At 39.9% G+C, this 19,429-nt stretch overlaps 1 protein-coding gene across 1 annotated transcript in view; it reads left to right on the forward strand.

Annotated features, from left to right (window-relative positions):
• Positions 1-19,429, forward strand: part of VPS41 (VPS41 subunit of HOPS complex) — a 194,578-nt gene that overhangs the window by 158,996 nt on the left and 16,153 nt on the right. The window contains exons 17-22 of the mRNA XM_019958983.2: positions 939-1,031; positions 7,167-7,294; positions 8,724-8,868; positions 10,979-11,020; positions 11,157-11,207; positions 16,030-16,167. Coding sequence (XP_019814542.1) covers positions 939-1,031; positions 7,167-7,294; positions 8,724-8,868; positions 10,979-11,020; positions 11,157-11,207; positions 16,030-16,167 — 597 coding nt within the window. The remainder of the gene's footprint in view (positions 1-938; positions 1,032-7,166; positions 7,295-8,723; positions 8,869-10,978; positions 11,021-11,156; positions 11,208-16,029; positions 16,168-19,429) is intronic.

The raw sequence follows: 19,429 nt of genomic DNA on the forward strand, positions 1-19,429 counted from the left end.
CTCCTCTGTCCAGGCGAGAATACTGGGGTGGGTAGCCATTTTCTTCTCCAAGGGAGCGACCCAGGGATCAAACCCAAGTCTTCTGCTTTGCAGGCATATTTTTCACCACTGAGCCATAGGGGAAGCCCAACCAGGAATTAGCTATTAGAAAAAATAAGCATGTTCCTCTCATCCCCACCTGCTGAAAGTATCAAATCCAGATTCCTTTCATGACCCCCCTCAGCTTTCTCTCGAGCCTCATCTCCAAACCGTGTTGACCTCCCTGCATGCATAGTGGGTGCGCATGGTGCCATGCCTTCACCCATGCTGTTCCCTCTGGCATCTGTCACTTCTGCTTCAGTCTCCAAGATCCACCTCTCCACAGCTTCCTGTTCATCCTTATTTCAAGACATTTAGCACACAATTGGCTGTTTAGATATCAGCATACTTCCCTCTGAGGCTGTGAGCTCCTGGGACAGTGCCCCAAGCTCTGGGTCCCCAGGACAGAGCATGGTGAGTGGTAAGGTAGTGCACTGCAGAGCTATTTTCAAGTGTTTGGAAATTGGAAACTTTTAATACATCACTGAGAAAGCTAAAAACGCAAGATATATTTCCCCTTAATTTCAAAACATGAATAGATGTCATGTAACTTCTGTGACATTCTCTCTTATAACTTAGATTTTCATTAATTCATCAAGAAGAAGAGAGAAAGTTTACTTAACAGAGTTAATTTTTTTGCTTCAAATTTATTCATACATGTAGACACCCCATATGCACTTTAAAAAATATATTGTATTATAAAAAGAGCTTATTTGAATCTTTTATCTTCATAATATTTTTCCAAAGTACTCTATTGCCTTAAAATTTAATGTATTCTTTTATATTTGCTGCCTATTGCAGTACAGTTTTACTTTGCTACTTTTTAAAGTTTTTTTTTTTCTTTCTTTTTCTTTTCTTAGGCGATTAGTCCTTATTTGCCAAGAGGGGATCCAGTTCTGAAACCACTCATCTATGAAATGATCTTACATGAATTTTTGGAAAGTGATTATGAGGTATGACATTCTAACATGGTCGTCTTGTTTTCAGTGGAAAATGTTAAGAAATCTAGAAAAATAGCACAGTGGAGCAGCAGCTGATTTAAAGGCAGCAGCTTTGCAGCTTCTGTGGTCGATGAAACTGGGGGTACATACACTCTGATGACAATTAAAAATACGTACACCTTGTTAGAGAAAATGTCTAATCTGTGGACATTCTGAAGATTTATTAAAGCTAGCTTCTTGATAGAGCTAAAGGAAAAGGATCAAGTACCATTTGGAGGTTTTCAGAGATAGAATAGCATCTGCTAACCATGCTTCTAACTACCCTGAAGAATGTAGAACTTTCTGAAATGCAGAACTTTGCCAAAGGAGGATTAGAGAAGTTGGGAGGCAGGAAGGAAATTGGAAGTGATCTGTTTGCTTATTGATTAAGGAGAAAACTACTTAAATTGCTTATCTGCTATATACTCTGCACTTTCACTGGCCTGTTGATGTTATACTCCCAACAACATTATATTAGTAATATCCAATTTTACAGAGAACTAAAGATTAAAGAGAGAACTTGCCCATGGCCATATATAATAGGCATGCCTAGGTTTGAATTTAAATTTGGTGTTTGCATGCACCCAAAATGGACTTTTTTTTTCCCCGGCCATGCCATATGGCTTGTGAGATCTTAATTTCCTAACCAGGAATCAGGCCATCAGACCTGGGCCCTCGGCAGTAAAAGTGCAAAGTCGTAACCACTAGACCGTCATGGAAGTCTCCCAAAATGGATTATAATTTTTAAAGTTGTTCCTTTAACACACATTTATTCGGAAAATCTGTTTCATGCCTGCTGTATTCCAGGAATGTGCTAGGCATTAGGCATGCAGGTGTGAATGAAATGATGTGCATTTAGCAGTAGCTCATAGTCTTAGTCACACCCAAGCATGTAAACCAGCAGTTCTCAACAGGGGCAGACACCCCCCCACCCCCTCACTCGCCCAGAAATACTTGGTGATGGAGACATTTTTAGTTGTCATGACTGGGAGATTGGTAACACTGTCATTTAGTAGGTAGAGGCCAGCAGGATGCTGCTAAACATCCTTCAATGCACAGGACAGCTCCCTATGACAAAGAATTCTGTCCTTAAATGTCAGCAGGCCTGAGGTTGACAAACCCCTAAGGTAAACAGATAAATTATTACATCATATGCCAGGTGCTCTCATAAGGCTGTCCACGAACTGCTGTGGAAAGACTCAGCCTTCTCCTGCTTCTGACCAGAGGGAAAGATGAGATTTCTGGTGGGCAGGTTCCAGGCAAGGCTGGTAAGTTCTGCTGCTGGGACAATCCATTCCCTGGTAGATTGCAGACCATGGGATCCTCTTCTCCAGCTTCTGTCCAACCTTCACAGTCTTTCATGAAAGTGGTGCCATCTTCAGCTCCTACTAATGTTCAGGAGCCTAACCCAGTGATCTGTTTTCATTTTTGGTACCTCATAGCATGTTACAAGTTGTCCTTGCCTTCACACATTCTAATGTTACGTTTTGAAAATAAGGAAGACTTTATTTACAACTTTCCTCCTTCCCACAAGAATGTGTGGTGACTTGCAGAAAGGTTAGTAGAAATAGAAAGAGGCAATCGGAGAGGGCATGAGAAAAAGAACTGTGTTTTGAGTGCCTACTCGGGCACTTTTTTAACCAATTACTGAGTCCATTTAAAGAAGCGTAATAATGCAAATACTACATTCTCACTCTGAGATTATTTTAGAGCTTAAGATCTAAAGGGACTTTTAAGATTGTAATCCTTTAATAACACAAGGACTTGTTCAGTTACTGTCAGCCAAGTGTTCCTGGATATGTTCAATTCAAGCATTCCGATGCCTGCATCACCAATGTAATTCTTTTACTGTTATAAGCCTGTATTTTTATCATAGGGAGGGATTAAGTGCTTCAGTATGAATTAAAACTGAACAAAATATTTATTAATTGTGCATACTAATGGGACAATTTATTCATCTTCTTTTCTTATTAGCATGTGTTCTAGTGTCATGATCCAATCTTCCCTCCCAGCCTGGATCTATTCCTTTCTAGATCTGTACAGAAGAGTTTATGGTAATGGTGTATGCCATTTATTCTAGGTTCTAACTCATGCAGTCTAGGAGCATGGTTCCTATTTATTTCCTATTCAGTTCAATTCAACACATCTTTAGAACCTACCATGGTCGAGGACTGGGCTGAGTACTCATTTGGATCCAAGAGGAAAACACAGTCCCAGCCTTCAGTGGATTTACAGACTGGTTGCTAAGTTGCTAAGTCACTTCAGTCGTGTCTGACTCTGTGTGACCCCATAGACGGCAGCCCACCAGGCTCCCCCATCCCTGGGATTCTCCAGGCAAGAACACTGGAGTGGGTCCCTGGTGGCTCAGACAGTAAAGCGTCTGCCACAATGCGGGAGACCCGGGTTCGATTCCTGGGTTGGGAAGATCCCCTGGAGAAGGAAATGGCAATCCACTCCAGCACTCTTGCCTGGAAAATCCCATGGATGGAGGAGCCTGATAGGCTACAGTCCATGGGGTCGCAAAGAGTCGGACACGACTGAGCGACTTTACTTTCTTTCTCCAATGCATGAAAGTGAAAAGTGAAAGGGAGGTTGCTCAGTCGTGTCCAACTCCGCGACCCCATGAACTGCAGTTTATCAGGCTCCTCCATCCATGGGATTTTCCAGGCAAGAGTACTGTAGTAGGGTGCCATCGCCTTCTCCTACTGGAGACACTGTATAAATAAGCTTCAAGTAACTAGAAAATATGTAAAACAGGCAGAGTAATGTGTTATATAAAAAAATGAGAGATAATTATTGGTTGTAGTTATTGGAAAAGGTTTCTTCAGTGAAAAAAGACTTGTAATGGACTGTTCCTGTTTCTTTCCAGTATGTTCTGAGTACCTAGAATAATTGTCATAAATATTCCATCTTTGTACACCTTCCCAAAAAAAAGAATTGTGAGTGTTCTGTGAAAATATGGAAAGAATATGAACTTTATTTCAAAACACGAGGGATGGTACAGGGAGGGAGGTGGGAGGGGGGTTCAAGATGGAGAACACGTGTACACCCGTGGTGGATTTATGTTGATGTATGGCAAAACCAATACAATATTGTAATTAGCCTCCAATTAAAATAAATAAGTTTAAATTAAAAAAACAAAAAACAAAATACCAAAGCTTAGTATACTTGTCCTCTTTTTAAAGTAATGTAATTTAACAATAAAAAAAGAAATTTTATTATTTGTGTGATTCTCTTACAATTCATTATTCAACCCTTATTTTTTTCCAGAAACTTTTAAATCCTATATCATTAAAGGTATCTTGTTGATTCATATCTGGAAAACTTTTGACTGTGAGTGGAATAAATAAGCAAAACTTAAAGCTTAGAGATTTTTTTTGCTGTATGTTTTAGGGTGTCTTCCTAGTCATTTTATTAAGAAGTTTATGAGTAATTTGATTTTGTCATAAGCTCTTGTAAGTAATTCATATTTTAGCTCCCATCATTCTTTCATGTTTAGTTTTGAATTAAACTGTCATGGACTTGATCAGATAGCAGTGTTGTGTAGCAACACTTGATCACACATAATGTGGATGAAAAATAGTACTAAAGGTCAGATTAAAAATATAAGAGGCTTCCCTGGTGGCTCAGTGGTAAAGAATCTGCCTGCCAATGTAGCAGACACAGGTTCAGTCCCTGGTTCGGGAAGATCCCACATGCCACGAAGCATGAGCCACAGCTATAAAGCCTGTGCTCTAAGCCCGGGAGCTGCAGCTGCTGAAGCCCGAACACGCCAGAGCCCATGCTCTGCAACAAGAGAAGCCAGCGCAAGGAGAAGCCTGTGAACCGCCACTGGAGAGTAGCCCCCACTCTCTGCAACTGGTGAAAAGCCTGCAGCAAAGACTCAGCACAGCCAAAAATAAAATTATTTTTTAAACACTGATAAAAAATATAATAAAAAATATATGAAATTAAAAGTATTTTCTTGAAGGTACTGGTACTTCATGATTTCTTTGTATGGAGTTTCTACTGAAACTTTTTAATTTTTAATTTATAGCCTACCAGAATTAAATAGTTAAGCATTGCTTCATAATATTAATAACAGATATATAAGCATGTTAAAAATGGGGTGATTTTTGTGGCATTTCGTTTAATGAGTAGTCCTTAACCTTTTACTTCCTATGATGGGCACCAAGGGATTCTCTTACTTTGCCACTGAATCCTGATAGCTCCCTGATAACTGTGTCTTCTAATTATTAATAAAGGCTTCAGGGTAATTTCATCAGTATTTTTCGTCATATTTAATCAGAGATACATAAAATCAGTTAAGCAGAGAATAGCCTAATGTGAAATGTGATTAGTGTTTATTTCAGTTTATGTTGGAGTCGTCTCATTTTTACTCATGCAGTGTGACCGGTCATTTTGTCTTATTTTCATTAGAAGTTGGGAGTGCTGCAAGGCTATTAACTGAATCAGGAAAATAAAAAAGGAGCCAAGCTTTCATCTTTCCCTAAATAGTATTATTCCTGGTCTCAGGGCTACTGAGAATTGCTAGTATTGGGGTGGAAATCTTGTCAGGACATTTTTCTTTTAATCTTATAAATTACAGAGTCTTAAGAAAACAGAAACTTGATCCTTTGTACTTGATCCAAAGTATCATTTTGATTCAGAGAATATTTTAATGTTGTGATTCAATGGTTTTATAAAATATATCCTCTTTATTGAGTGAATCTCCTTCCCAAATCTCACAGATCAAACTGTAGTCATGGTCACATGAAGGAAAGTTGCAGTTTGAATAGAAAATACACAGACTGTTGTTTTGATATCTTGCCATCCTTCCCAGGGGATACTTGAGTAGAAACTGGACTTGAAACTATATTCCTGATTGTCTTATGATTTTTCTTCTTACCAAATCCTAGTACTTGACAGAAGCAAATTCCACCATGCTGTTTCATTTCTAAGTATCATTTAAACCAATTAAAAGTATTTCTAAGTATCATTTAAACCAATTAAAAGTTCATTAAGGCACTGAAGTAAAGTGCTAGTCACTCTGTTGTGTCTGACTCTGTCCTGTCTGACTAGCCCACCAGGCTCCTCTGTCCATAGAATTCTCCAGCAAGAATACTGGAGTGGGTTGCCATTCCCTTCTCTAATAGATCTTCCTGATCCAGGGATTGAACCCTGATCTCCTGCATTGCAGGCACATTTTTTACCATCTGAACCACCAGAGAAGCCTCATTAAGGCATTCATTGAGTTATTTAATATTAATAATTTTTTCAATGTGAATATTTTTATTTCTTCTGCTATCTATAGAAACATTTAAGGTTTTTGGTTTTGTTTTTTTTTCCCCCTAAAAGTTGCCAAAGATCAGTAAGTAAACTGCTCCCTAGTACTTTGAGTTACAAGGGCTAAAATTAGGGATCAGCACTGCAGAGGCTGTCCAGGACACTGGCTCACAGCACTGGAAAGCTCTGGAGACAGGATCCATAGCACTGGAGACAGGATTCAATCAGGGGATCTGGAATTTCTATGAGAACCACAAATTTTGAAATCCAGAAAGAGTCAGGGTAAAAGCAGGGGATAAAACTTGAACCAAAGTCCCAAATCCCTAAACAAAACTAGAATTAGAGGCACCCAGTGGAAGGAAGATGATAACTTGCTGAACGTGGGATGCTGGGTGATTCCACCATGGGAGCAAAGCCACCACCTGCACAGTGCTGGCTGCGCAGCTGACTTGGACAGTATCTGTAAGATGTCAGAGAATGCCTTCCAGGTGTTACCGTTAGTCCACAATGAGGAGAGAGCAAGTAGACCTAAACTCTGTGCAGTGGTGCCTAATAGAAGGACCCCGGGGCCTCGCTTCCTCATGCATTTCCTCCAATAATAAGAGCAGGGATGGTTCTGCCCACTTCACTTTTCAGGAATGGCCAATGGAAATGGATATGTGGTCATTCTCTGCCTCCCTTGCCACCACCAAACCCATAGTCCGAAAATTGATGATATGTTTATGGACCAATGTTTTCATCATAAATGGTTTTGTGTGTTTTCCATGAAACTTTCAGACATTGTTTGAACTCATGGGATTGCTTTCCTTTTTAAAGAGTGTTCTGTTTTTCCCCCTCTGTTAGGGTTTTGCCACGTTGATCCGAGAATGGCCGGGAGATCTGTACAACAATTCAGTAATAGTTCAAGCGGTTCGGGATCACCTGAAGAAAGATAGTCAGAACAGGACCTTACTTAAAACCCTGGCAGAATTGTGAGTATATTTTAATGCTTTTTTTTTTCCCCCCAAATCAATCGTCATGAAAAGTTTTCATATTTTAGCTCTGGCAAACTGAATTGGGAGAATGCAAGTTTGTATGTACCATTTTCCTATATTCAGTCTTAGTAAAAAAAAACTTTTCGTAAGCCTCCAGTGTACAGCTAGAAGGTAAGGTAAGGGAAATGTGTGAGACTGTACAGTTGTAATTTATTTCCCAGAGGAGAGGAGCTTTGGTCAGCACCACTTGGTGGAGGCAGTGGTTTGGGGAGGGAAGGACGCCAGGTCTTAGACTACTGCAGAGAGTCATTTTCCCAGTGAGGCTCTGGTTTCTGTCATTCTTGGGTCTGCAAGTTAGTAAACTTTTCAAACTGTAGACTCTTTATAAGATTACTGGGGGCAATTCCGTATGGGTTGGTTTTCATGAAATTTCTTAATCAAGAACTGAGTGCAGTGCCTGGCACTGAGTCAGGTCTCAGAATATGGAAGCTTGATCAATGCTTTTTGTATTTTTGGGCACTTTAAGTGACTCGGGCTTTGTGCTAAATGCCTGAGATACAGACAGATAAGGTACCCCTGTGCCCTAGGACCTTTGATTAGTGAAACAAGAAGCACACTGTAGTTAATCTCAGAAGACCACCTTGCTTCAGTCCCTCCTCACACTCCCGCCATCTCAGACAAACCCTTCTGTCACTCTTACCTCTTTTGCCCGCGACCAGGAAAAGTAAACCCAATGACCCAGTATCAGGGCTGTTAAGACTTTCCACCAAAGGAGTTTTGTTTGTGGCACTGAGTTGGAACACTAATCGTTTTCTTCTGGAAACATTGTTCTAGATTTCCTTGGATTCTTTCGTTACTAACACTAATAGTACTGATAATTCTCTAGTACTAATAATGGACCCAGTGCGGCTTAGCATCAGTTGGCCTTTAGGAGCTGACTTGCGAAATAAAGCAATGTGAAAAACATTGTTTCAACACAAAAACACATTTGAATTTTATACAACCTCCTTACAGATAAGCTTTTGGAATATCACCCATCTGTCAGCTGACTACTGTTTGTAAGAATTGTACCTTTCTATTACTAGAATAAGAATTTCCTTCATTTGGGGGTCATAATTTCTTTGTATATGGATTTCTCTAAAACATTTTGAGAGTTTTCTGTAGGAAATTAGTTTTTGTCAATATTGACAGACTATTGACAATAGAATATTTTCAATTTCCTAAAATTTTCTCAAGGTTCTGAGAAAGAAATACTTACTGGTCACATATAGTTCAATCCCAAGGAACACTTTTCTAAATAAAGTTAATTTTTCTCTCTAAACAAGTGTTTCAGTTTTCATTAAAGTAAAACATGATTTATTGAATATGTCTTCATGTTTTATTAGAAGTGTTGATGAACATTAATGTAAAACCTTTGTCTTACCAGGTACACCTATGACAAAAACTATGGCAATGCTTTGGAAATATACCTAACATTAAGACACAAGGATGTTTTCCAGTTGATCCACAAACATAATCTTTTCAGTTCTATCAAGGATAAAATTGTTTTATTAATGGATTTTGATTCTGAGGTAATGTTTTTCTTTTTTTAAGATTTCTTTATTTTTTAAAAAATTTTATTGGAGTATAGTTGATTTATAGTGTATGTTAGTTTCAAGTGTACACAAAGTGAATCAGTTATAATGTGTTTCTTATTTTACTACTGATAAATTATTTGTGCTGTCCCAAGTTTTTATAGACATTTGTCCACATGCTGGAGTAGTTAATAAATCACATAACCTGTTGTATGCTAACTGTTCAGAACACTCTGACCCTCGCCAGATGTTCCTTTAGTAGTTGGCATTCAGGACTCCTTTAGCTGATGCAGTTTTTCTGTAAAAGCAATCATAACTTGATGTGGAACTTTTAAAGTTGTGTGTATGTGAAGTAATTTTTTGTTTTTTAGTAAAACAGGTCATTGTAATTCATAGGAACAGAGAAACTAGCCATATGCTTTAGCTCATTCAATCCTCTTAATTGTATGTCCCAGAATTCAAGCTGTAAGTAAACTGTTCTGGTCTGTTTGTGGCACTTTTATCTTTGGCATTCACAGCTTTAGCATGTGGAGTTTCCATTGGTCTCAGATGACAAAAAGATAAAAAAGAAGATAATAAAGTGCATTTGAATAGTGGGATGTTTGTCTAATGACTTCCCTGGTGGTAAAGACTTCAGATGGTAAAGAATCTGCCTGCAATGTTGGAGACTTGGGTTTGATTCCTTGATCAGGAACATCCCCTGGAGAATGGAATGGCCACCCACTCCAGTATTCTTACCTGGAGAATTCCACGGACAAAGGACCCTGGAGGGCTATAGTCCTTGGGGTCACAAAGAATCAGACACGACTAAGCAACTAACACTTTCACTTCTGTCTGATGAGGGCACCCAGCCTCCACATCTCACAGTGGGTCTTGTAAAGTGATAGAAATTGTATGTATTTTAAAAAAGAAAGTTAATGCCAAGTGCTAGTGATGAAAAGAAAGTTTCATAAAATACAGTAGCTGTTACTTGAAAAGTTGAAATTTTAGAGTAGAACACTTAAGGTTCCAAAAAGGTTACTTGGACTTTTTAAATTTTTATTTTACTGTATCTGGGGGTATTATGTGCTATATTATATTATTTGCTATATTATATATCTATTACATGCTGTGTATTAGACTTCACACACTTAAACTTAATTTAAATAGAAGCTAAATCTACTTTTTCTGAAAGATGCTTTTAGCCCATTTTTCATTCTGAAGTCCTTAGGGAGTACAGATTTAAAAATAGTGCAGTTCCTAGGAAGTTCAGGTGCAGAGATTCTGCTTCTCTGGCAGAAGATGATTAAGGGGATGAGCAACTTATATAGAAATTAATTTTCCCATAGCCAGTCTCCCCTTATGACTGACCCACCCTTCATGTATCTCAAGAGCTTATTTTGCATATAAAGCTGTAGACAAAAGATGAATGAGTTCAAATTCATTGCTATTCAAGGGCATGAACTCAAGGAATCACGTAACTTTCTAATTAGAAAATAACTTAAGGGTAATCTCTTCCAACATCCTAATGTTTCAGAAAAAAAATGCAGCAGACAGGTAGACAATGTAACAGAGTCAAGAACAAGACCCAGGGACTCTGTATGAGGCTTAGTCTGGTGGGTTGTCTTCCCACCGCCTCTTGTTACAAACACTAACTTGTGTTTCATGAATGATAAAGGTGGCTAAACTCAATTCTGTAAATCCATAAGCTTTACACTGTTATGAAGCTTCAGGTGTCTTTTTTTTTTTTCCCCCTTCTGTGTCTTATCCTCTTCTCCACATAAGACCAGCTCCTTTTATCTGTGGAATCTGTAAAGGGACTCCATCAATATTCACGTGGCCAGAAAGAAAGCTCTTTTTTGTGATACTGGGAATATAAATGCTTTGTATTGTGAGTTGTAGCACAGCATCATTTTATGTTGTATGCAAAACACAGAGACCGCAGAGTGAAACAGATTTTAAAATACATTTAGAAATATCTCAAGAACCATTCTAAAGCTAAGAACCCTCTTATCCATGTAAAACAGGCCCTCTGCCTTTCATGGTGATACCATATATAACACATTATGTTCTGTGTTCTCTTTTTCTGTGGCAAATTTCAGTGACTGGGTATTTTTTCATATTGCAGAAAGCTGTTGACATGCTTCTGGACAATGAAGATAAAATTTCAGTGAGTGCCTTTATATGTATTGAAACAGATGAGTGTCTGAGACCACTATCACCATAAAGAAGAGAGATGTTTATCAGATAATTTCACAGCTGTATTTGTATCCTCATAACTCTACATTTAATTTTTTTTCCTATAGATTAAAAAAGTAGTGGAAGAATTAGAAGACAGACCAGAGTTGCAGCACGTGGTGAGCATGACAGTCCTTCTCTTTTGCCCTTTGATTGAATAGAGCAGCAAGTCACCTTCCAGTGTTGGTTTGAGAAGACTGGAGTGAACACAGTATTCTGTAATTGTTATAATGCAGCAGATGATCAGAATCCAGACTAGGAATTAATAAAAGATCAGGAACTTTAACTTTGACTCAAAATTGAATTGTGATTTAAAAAAAAAAGTTATCACATTTTTGTATTATCAAACTATGCCTAGGAGTAAACAACTTCCTTCTGTCAATTGAAGAAAAAAAAAATACACACCCTGAAAGTTGAGAATTATGTGTTATTGAGCACATACAGAGAACTATAGCCTGGGAGAGCAGCCTCTTAGATAGTGCTAAGGGACTGTTCAAACAGGTCAGGGGAGCCAGGATGTATAGCAGTTTTTGCTGGGGAAAAAAAACAAAAATATAGTGAAATGTCACAAGAGTATTGCTAACCACAGACACAGAAAACAAACATCTCAAGTTAATGATTTAGTGCCTTCCTTTGTATAGGAAGATGGTAGACTCTGGGCTCATTGAAATCATCCCTTAGATATGCATCTTAACTGTCCAGGGCCAGAGTGTGTTTTTCTCCAAGCTGACTTCCCCTCAGGGTGCACTGTTGGGTTGGCTGCAGGGGCTTTATGGGGTTGATGGTGGGCAACATTCATTATTTACAAATGGCAGGTAGTGTTCTTTGTCCACACTTCTCTAGTTACCATTCAATATAATTATGGCATCAATTACAGCCAAGCCAGTTCCCTGACTCTACACCAAAGATACCAAGTTTTCCTGTTAAGGAAACACCACACAGCTGTTCCATGTCCAGGACCACACAGAACACTCACAGATCAAGCCTCATTTTTTGACAGAGCCTGTGCCTTCTTCTCTTATGTGGTCATGTGGTGGTGCCATTGGGCCCATTACTCTAGATTTCTTCTGTTGGGGGGCTCCTTTGATTCTCTGCATTGCTGTCATCATGGGAGCAAAACAGGAAGAGATGTTTTTCTATGTCCTTTCAAAATGATGCCAGAGAAGTCTTCAGTGAAAATAGGGGTTGTTCCCAGTAGGCCTGTGAGCATCATATAAGACTGTTGTGTCTGTGCGCACCTCTTTGCACCCGGGGAGGAGCGTTAGGAAATAGAGCAATTATAAGTCAGTTTCATGCACTGAAGCTTTTGAAGACTCCAGTATAGGAAAGTGAAGTGACTTGGGGGGAAGTTGTCCCTTTGTTTGCTCAGTGGTTTTCTGAATGCTTTTTGCTCTGTTGTTTATGACTGAAAATCGCCAGATTATCTGCTTACCGAAGCAAGGTACCTCTGTGCGGGTCATCATGGAATTTGTTTGCAAAGCAGTGATTTCTGGCTTCCTTCAGCCGTGAGACAGGACTACAGGCGGCAGGTACCAAGTGACAGTGTCAGTAGGGCAGTGGTAGAACGGTGGCGGCGCTCACACGGAAGGGGCCCATCGTCTCTGTCAGGCAAAGTGATGTCTCTATACGTTTGCCCCAAAGATGTGACAGAACCTTCTTAATCCGTTTGCACCTCTGGGAAACCACAGTGTGTCAGTTCTTACACTGACGCCATGCCAGTGGAGTGGCTGGAGTCTTCATCAGAGCAGGGACTTCTCTTGGCCTCCCCCAGTTCTTGCCTGAGAGAGAGGGAGCGGTTAACCCAAGGAGGGGGTTCTCAGTGTGCTTGTGTCCTGGTTAGGCTTATTTAGTGACCATATACGACAGCAAGTGTCAGGCTCCAGCAACTTCATTCCCTGTCACAACTTCAGGGCAGGCTCATGCTCTGTGTTGAGGAATCAATCCAATCAAGGGGGCAGATGCACTGATGCACTTGGTGTGATGAAGTCGTCCCACCTCAGGTGGGTTCTAGGGTGTTTGTGTCCATTTAACATGAACTAAACATTGAAGAAAGTAGGGAAAACCACTAGACCATTCAGGTATGACCTAAATCAAATCCCTTATGATTATACAGTGGAAGTGACAAATAGATTTAAGGGCCTAGATCTGATAGATAGAGTACCTGATGAACTATGGAATGAGGTTCGTGACATTGTACAGGAGACAGGGATCAAGACCATTCCCATAGAAAAGAAATGCAAAAAAGCAAAATGGCTGTCTGGGGAGGCCTTACAAATAGCTGTGAAAAGAAGAGAAGCGAAAAGCAAAGGAGAAAAGGAAAGATATAAGCATCTGAATGCAGAGTTCCAAAGAATAGCAAGAAGAGATAAGAAAGCCTTCTTCAGCGATCAATGCAAAGAAATAGAGGAAAAATACAGAATGGGAAAGACGAGGGATCTCTTCAAGAAAATCAGAGCCACCAAAGGAACATTTCATGCAAAGATGAGCTCGATAAAGGACAGAAATGGTATGGACCTAACAGAAGCAGAAGATATTAAGAAGAGGTGGCAAGAATACACAGAAGAACTGTACAAAAAAGATCTTCACGACCCAGATAATTACAATGGTGTGATCACTGACCTAGAGCCAGACATCCTTGAATGTGAAGTCAAGTGGGCCTTAGAAAGCATCACTACGAACAAAGCTAGTGGAGGTGATAGAATTCCTGAACTATTCCAGATCCTGAAAGCTGATGCTGTGAAAGTGCTGCACTCAATATGCCAGCAAATTTGGAAAACTCAGCCGTGGCCACAGGACTGCAAAAGGTCAGTTTTCATTCCAATCCCAAAGAAAGGCAATGCCAAAGAATGCTCAAACTACCTCACAATTGCACTCATCTCACACGCTAGTAAAGTAATGCTCAAAATTCTCCAAGCCAGGCTTCAGCAATATGTGAACTGTGAATTCCTGACGTTCAGGCTGGTTTTAGAAAAGGCAGAGGAACCAGAGATCAAATTGCCAACATCCACTGGATCATAGAAAAAGCAAGAGAGTTCCAGAAAAACATCTATTTCTGCTTTATTGACTATGCCAAAGCCTTTGACTGTGTGGATCACAATAAACGGTGGAAAATTCTGAAAGAGAAGGGAATACCAGACCACCTGATATGCCTCTTGAGAAATTTGTATGCAGGTCAGGAAGCAACAGTTAGAACTGGACATGGAACAACAGACTGGTTCCAAATAGGAAAAGGAGTTCGTCAAGGCTGTATATTGTCACCCTGTTTATTTAACTTCTATGCAGAGTACATCATGAGAAACGCTGGACTGGAAGAAACACAAGCTGGAATCAAGATTGCTGGGAGAAATACCAATAAACTCAGATATGCAGATGACACCACCCTTATGGCAGAAAGTGAAGAGGAACTCAAAAGCCTCTTGATGAAAGTGAAAGTGGAGAGTGAAAAAGTTGGCTTAAAGCTCAACATTCAGAAAACGAAGATTGTGGCATCCGGTCCCACCACTTCATGGGAAATAGATGGGGAAACAGTGGAAAGAGTGTCAGACTTTATTTTTGGGGGGCTCCAAAATCACTGCAGATGGTGACTGCAGCCATGAAATTAAAAGACGCTTACTCCTTGGAAGGAAAGTTATGACCAACCTAGATAGCATATTCAAAAGCAGAGACATTACTTGGCCAACAAAGGTTCGTCTAGTCAAGGCTATGGTTTTTCCTGTGGTCATGTATGGATGTGAGAGTTGGACTGTGAAGAAGGCTGAGCACCGAAGAATTGATGCTTTTGAACTGTGGTGTTGGAGAAGACTCTTGAGAGTCCCTTGGACTGCAAGGAGATCCAACCAGTGCATTCTGAAGGAGATCAGCCCTGGGATTTCTTTGGAAGGAATGATGCTAAAGCTGAAACTCCAGTACTTTGGCCACCTCATGCGAAGAGTTGACTCATTGGAAAAGACTCTGATGCTGGGAGAGATTGAGGGCAGGAGGAGAAGGGAACGACAGAGGATGAGATGGCTGGATGGCGTCACTGACTGGATGGACGTGAGTCTGAGTGAACTCCGGGAGTTGGGATGGACAGGGAGGCCTGGCGTGCTGTGATTCATGGGGTCGCAAAGAGTCGGACATGACTGAGCGACTGATCTGATCTCTGAAACATTGAATATCGATTTCTGACTTCTGTGCAATATATTGATAACCTTGCTACTACTCCTAGTTGGAAGTGAATCACTCACTCCCTTGAAGGTTCATTAACTTTTTCAGACAGTCAGAAAAAGAAATCAGCTATGAAAATGGGTTCAAAACACCTGACTCTTCTGGATTTTTTTCACTTTTTGAGGTCCCCAGTGGAGGCAGCGTTTCATGGCAAACACAGATCTCAGTAAAACTTCAGGAGAGGAGATTTAGAAAATATGAGAATTAATTTAGCAGTTTCTACTGGAGTTATTTTGAGAACATGTTCTTGCTCCATGATTCTACCCCCTTTTATATAAAGGATGAGAATTTTTACAATCTAGAAACACTCATCAAGCTTTTTACTTCTGAGGTGAAGCAGATGATGGTGGGAATATTAACAGCTCCTGTCATTAACATTTCTGCAGTGCCTCTTACAAGCCAGGTATGGTTCTGAGTGATTTACAAATGGTAACTCATTCAGTCCTCACAACTGAAGATTTTTGCCAATAAAGAAACTCAGTCACAGAGAGGTTAGTGACCTGCCCAGGGCCACGTGGTTGGTAAGAGGCAGAAACAGGTCACTCGGGGCCATCCTAGGAAGGACCAGCACCTCCTTACTCTTGCCAAGGTGTCTCCTTTCCACTTCCCCTTCACCTAGAGATTTTTCCCAAAAACTGCTTTTCCACCAGCCTGTCTGTGGCTGAAAATAGCAATGTTGAACAGGTATCACTTCCATATTTTAATATCCCTCATTTGTTCCTTTGATCTTTTTAGTATCTGCATAAGCTTTTCAAAAGAGACCACCATAAGGGACAGCGCTACCATGAGAAGCAGATCAGCCTTTATGCTGAATTCGACCGACCCAACTTGCTTCCATTTCTCCGAGACAGTATCCATTGCCCCCTTGAAAAGGTGAGTCCCAGATGCCCCGGCTCAAACGCTGCGAGGTGAGAGTTGTCATTGTTGATAAGCTCTGGGTTCTTCTAGTCTTCTGTCTCTGCTCGTCCATCCTCATTCAAGGGAAAGACTGGCTCTTCGGGCACGAGGTTTTGCCGGGCATTCTATCACAATGGGTGGTCCTATCAGATCAGATTTTGGTAAGGACCTCAAGTATCTCTAAGCCAGGTTTAACTGGGATAAAGGTCTCATCTAGGGTCTAGGACTCTATCAACCATAAAACACTGTCCAGAGTCTGATGCATTTACCAGCAAAGTCAGCCTGGGAGGGCGACATGAACCACTCAAAGCCAGAGGCAACTGCCCCAGTCAGGACTCCAAGTTGATACATAACTTCAGTCCTGCACCCTGTGTGCTTTAAATACCCACATGATGTACTTTTCTATTTCTCTGTCACACTCAATTCCATTTTAGTTATAATGTAGTTAACTGTAGTTATAACTACAGTTTCTAGTCTCTCCCACCATCCTATAAGTTCTTCAAGGAAAAGGAGTTTGTTTCACTGATTCTCATAAACTCAGTAGCCAGCCACACATTAGACACTTAATGTTATTGCATGCCAGTTGAATGAATGAATAAATTGATATCTACAAGGTTCTAGTTAGGGCTGAATATGAACTAGTAAGTGTTATGAGCTTGCTGTTTCAAAATAAACTACAATACTCACCATGTGTGTACTAGAAACTGGGTGACTGAAGACCCTCAGTTTTGTTTCCATGGTTCTTCACACCATCTGCAATGCTCTCTACCATCTACACATATCTTCCTAAATTCAGATGGCCAGAGAGCAAGTACTTTCTACCATCAGCCATATGTAGCAACAAAACAAAGTATTTGACCCGTAAGAGACACTTACTAAGAAGTTGACTTGACAACACGCAATTTTTGTGCAATCACAGCTTTTCTAGTTGCTTCTTCAGCCCATGATGATTAACTTCAAATGTGTTGAATTTACTGTGAACCAGTTTCAGCTCAATGGATTTTCTGAATCTACAATTTAAAAAAAAAATCTTGCCTGCATATTAGTTTATGAAAAACATTAACAGTTTATGTTTGGGCCCTAAGGCTTTTTCTCAATAAATTTGGAAACACATCATCTTAGAAAAGCAAACGTTCCTCTCTTTTCTCACTTCTGAATCTATAATCTAGAAAAAGAGGGAGAATCTTAATCTTTGAACTGTGCCCCTGTGTTTGTGCCTCACTTTGAAGGAAACATGTGTTTCCAGGCAGACCTGGCCTTGTCCTGTTGACTCCTCAGCCAGAGCCCCACACATGAGGGTGATTAGCACCCACCCAGGCATCCTTCTTCCCCTTCACTGAACACTGTACAGAGGTTCCACGTGGATTCCAGTATGTCCGTGTCTGGAACATGCTTTCAACCCATTTGGTTTACAGTTTTCCAGTCCAGTAGTGTTCAATGGAAAGCACACTGCTCTGACCACAAAGGCAGCATCAGAAATTCTCATCTCCACACATGATATTTCTAATACAGAGAACTCACCTGGAGCATTGTGTGGGCCCTTTGGAATTTTTCTCTCTGAGCTACTGGGAAAAATCAATTGCATATAAGAAAATTCAACACAAACCTGAGAATAATTATGTTTGAAGTAGTTTTTTTTTTTTTTTAAGATAACTTTCAGTGGAAAGAGAATTTGGAACAAAATGGATTTGAGATAGTAATGGTTGAAACATGTCACTATAATCAAGTCATTAGGCTTTCATGTTAAAGATCTTTGAGACATCTTTATTAGAGATTATCTCTGCTTGAGACTCCATTGGGGAAGTCTGTATATTTGCAAAAAATATACAGTCCTTGCTCAGGTACCTCAAGCCATCTTAAAGGAGATTTTCTTGACTTTAATTCATGTAGCATCTCATTCCTTTCTCCCTAGAAATAATAACTGTGCACACTGTGTTTCATCTTAGAAACAAATTCCTTTTATGTTTACCTGTAACATAGAAAAACTACTGACTCATAAAAACCTAAGTAGATTTCCCCCCAGTCTAGAGCTATAAGACAGCATGCTGAGCCTTAGAACCTGAGTCTCTTAATTTTGGGTCCCATATATTTTCCGCTGTGGTAAGGAATCACTTTTTTCAGGTTTAAAAAGTTAATTAAAATAACAGCAACAGCAATAGTAATAAAGATATTCCTCAATATTGTAAGAATTGTGAGAGACATCAGTTTTTAAACTGTTCATTCTTCTGTCATTTCCAGGTGTGGTCATCAGGTCCTAGTTTTCATGTTTGCAAATCTGATTTGCTTGTGCCGAGAATAGTTAAAAGCAAAATATTAGCTTTATCATTAATACCTGAATTTATGGTCACTCTCATATCTAATTGCATTCACAAGGTGGCAGAATATATGAATCTGGAGGAATAAAGTAGGAGATGCATAGTTTATTAATTTTCCTTAAAGAAAAATAAGACTGTATAAAAGATGATGGGGTCAAGACTATGTAGAAATCATTGTAAAACTGATAACAGTAGATAGGGCTGATAAAGTTTCCATTAGTTAACCCCTACATTTTTAACTGTTACTTTACATTAAATAAGGAAAGGAAAAATTTGAATATTATTTTTACATCATTTTTTACTCAATTTTTGTTATTATTCTGTCTTGTCACTTGTTTTCTGTTATTCTCCTTTTTTGCACACGTGCATGTATATATGTCCTGTTGGCTTTAAAAATCTTAGTTTAGCTACTTTTTCCTCTAGATGGAGCACTATTGCTCGGGAACATTCAAGAATCTAAAATAAGCAAACATGCTTTTATGCTTTGTGTATGTGCTCAGTTGTGTCCAACTCTTTGCGACTCCATGGACTGTAGGCTGCCAGGCTCTTCTGTCCATGGAATTTTCCAGGCAAGAATACTGGAGTGGGTTGCCATTTCCTACTCCAGAGGATCTTGACCCAGGAATCAAACCCAGGCCTCCTGCGTCTCCTGTGTCATCCATGTTTCCAAGAGCAGTTTGGACGAAAGGATTAAAAATAAGAGAGCAGGGTGTTCTCAGACCCAGAAGCCGCCCTCCCACATTTCTGGTTCATCCCCATGGCGGGTACTGGTCACATAGCTCTCCTACCACCCGAGAGGCCTTGAGGTTTTCGTTCTGGGCAGTCACTCAACCACCTATAATCTTACTACTATAGAAGAAATGGACAGCGGATACTAGGGAGCATCTCGCCACATCACTTTTTAAATTTTTGTTAGAGAATTG

The sequence above is a fragment of the Bos indicus genome, chromosome 4, assembly GCF_029378745.1.
Source record: "Bos indicus isolate NIAB-ARS_2022 breed Sahiwal x Tharparkar chromosome 4, NIAB-ARS_B.indTharparkar_mat_pri_1.0, whole genome shotgun sequence".
In the NCBI taxonomy this organism is placed as follows: Eukaryota; Metazoa; Chordata; class Mammalia; order Artiodactyla; family Bovidae; genus Bos; species Bos indicus.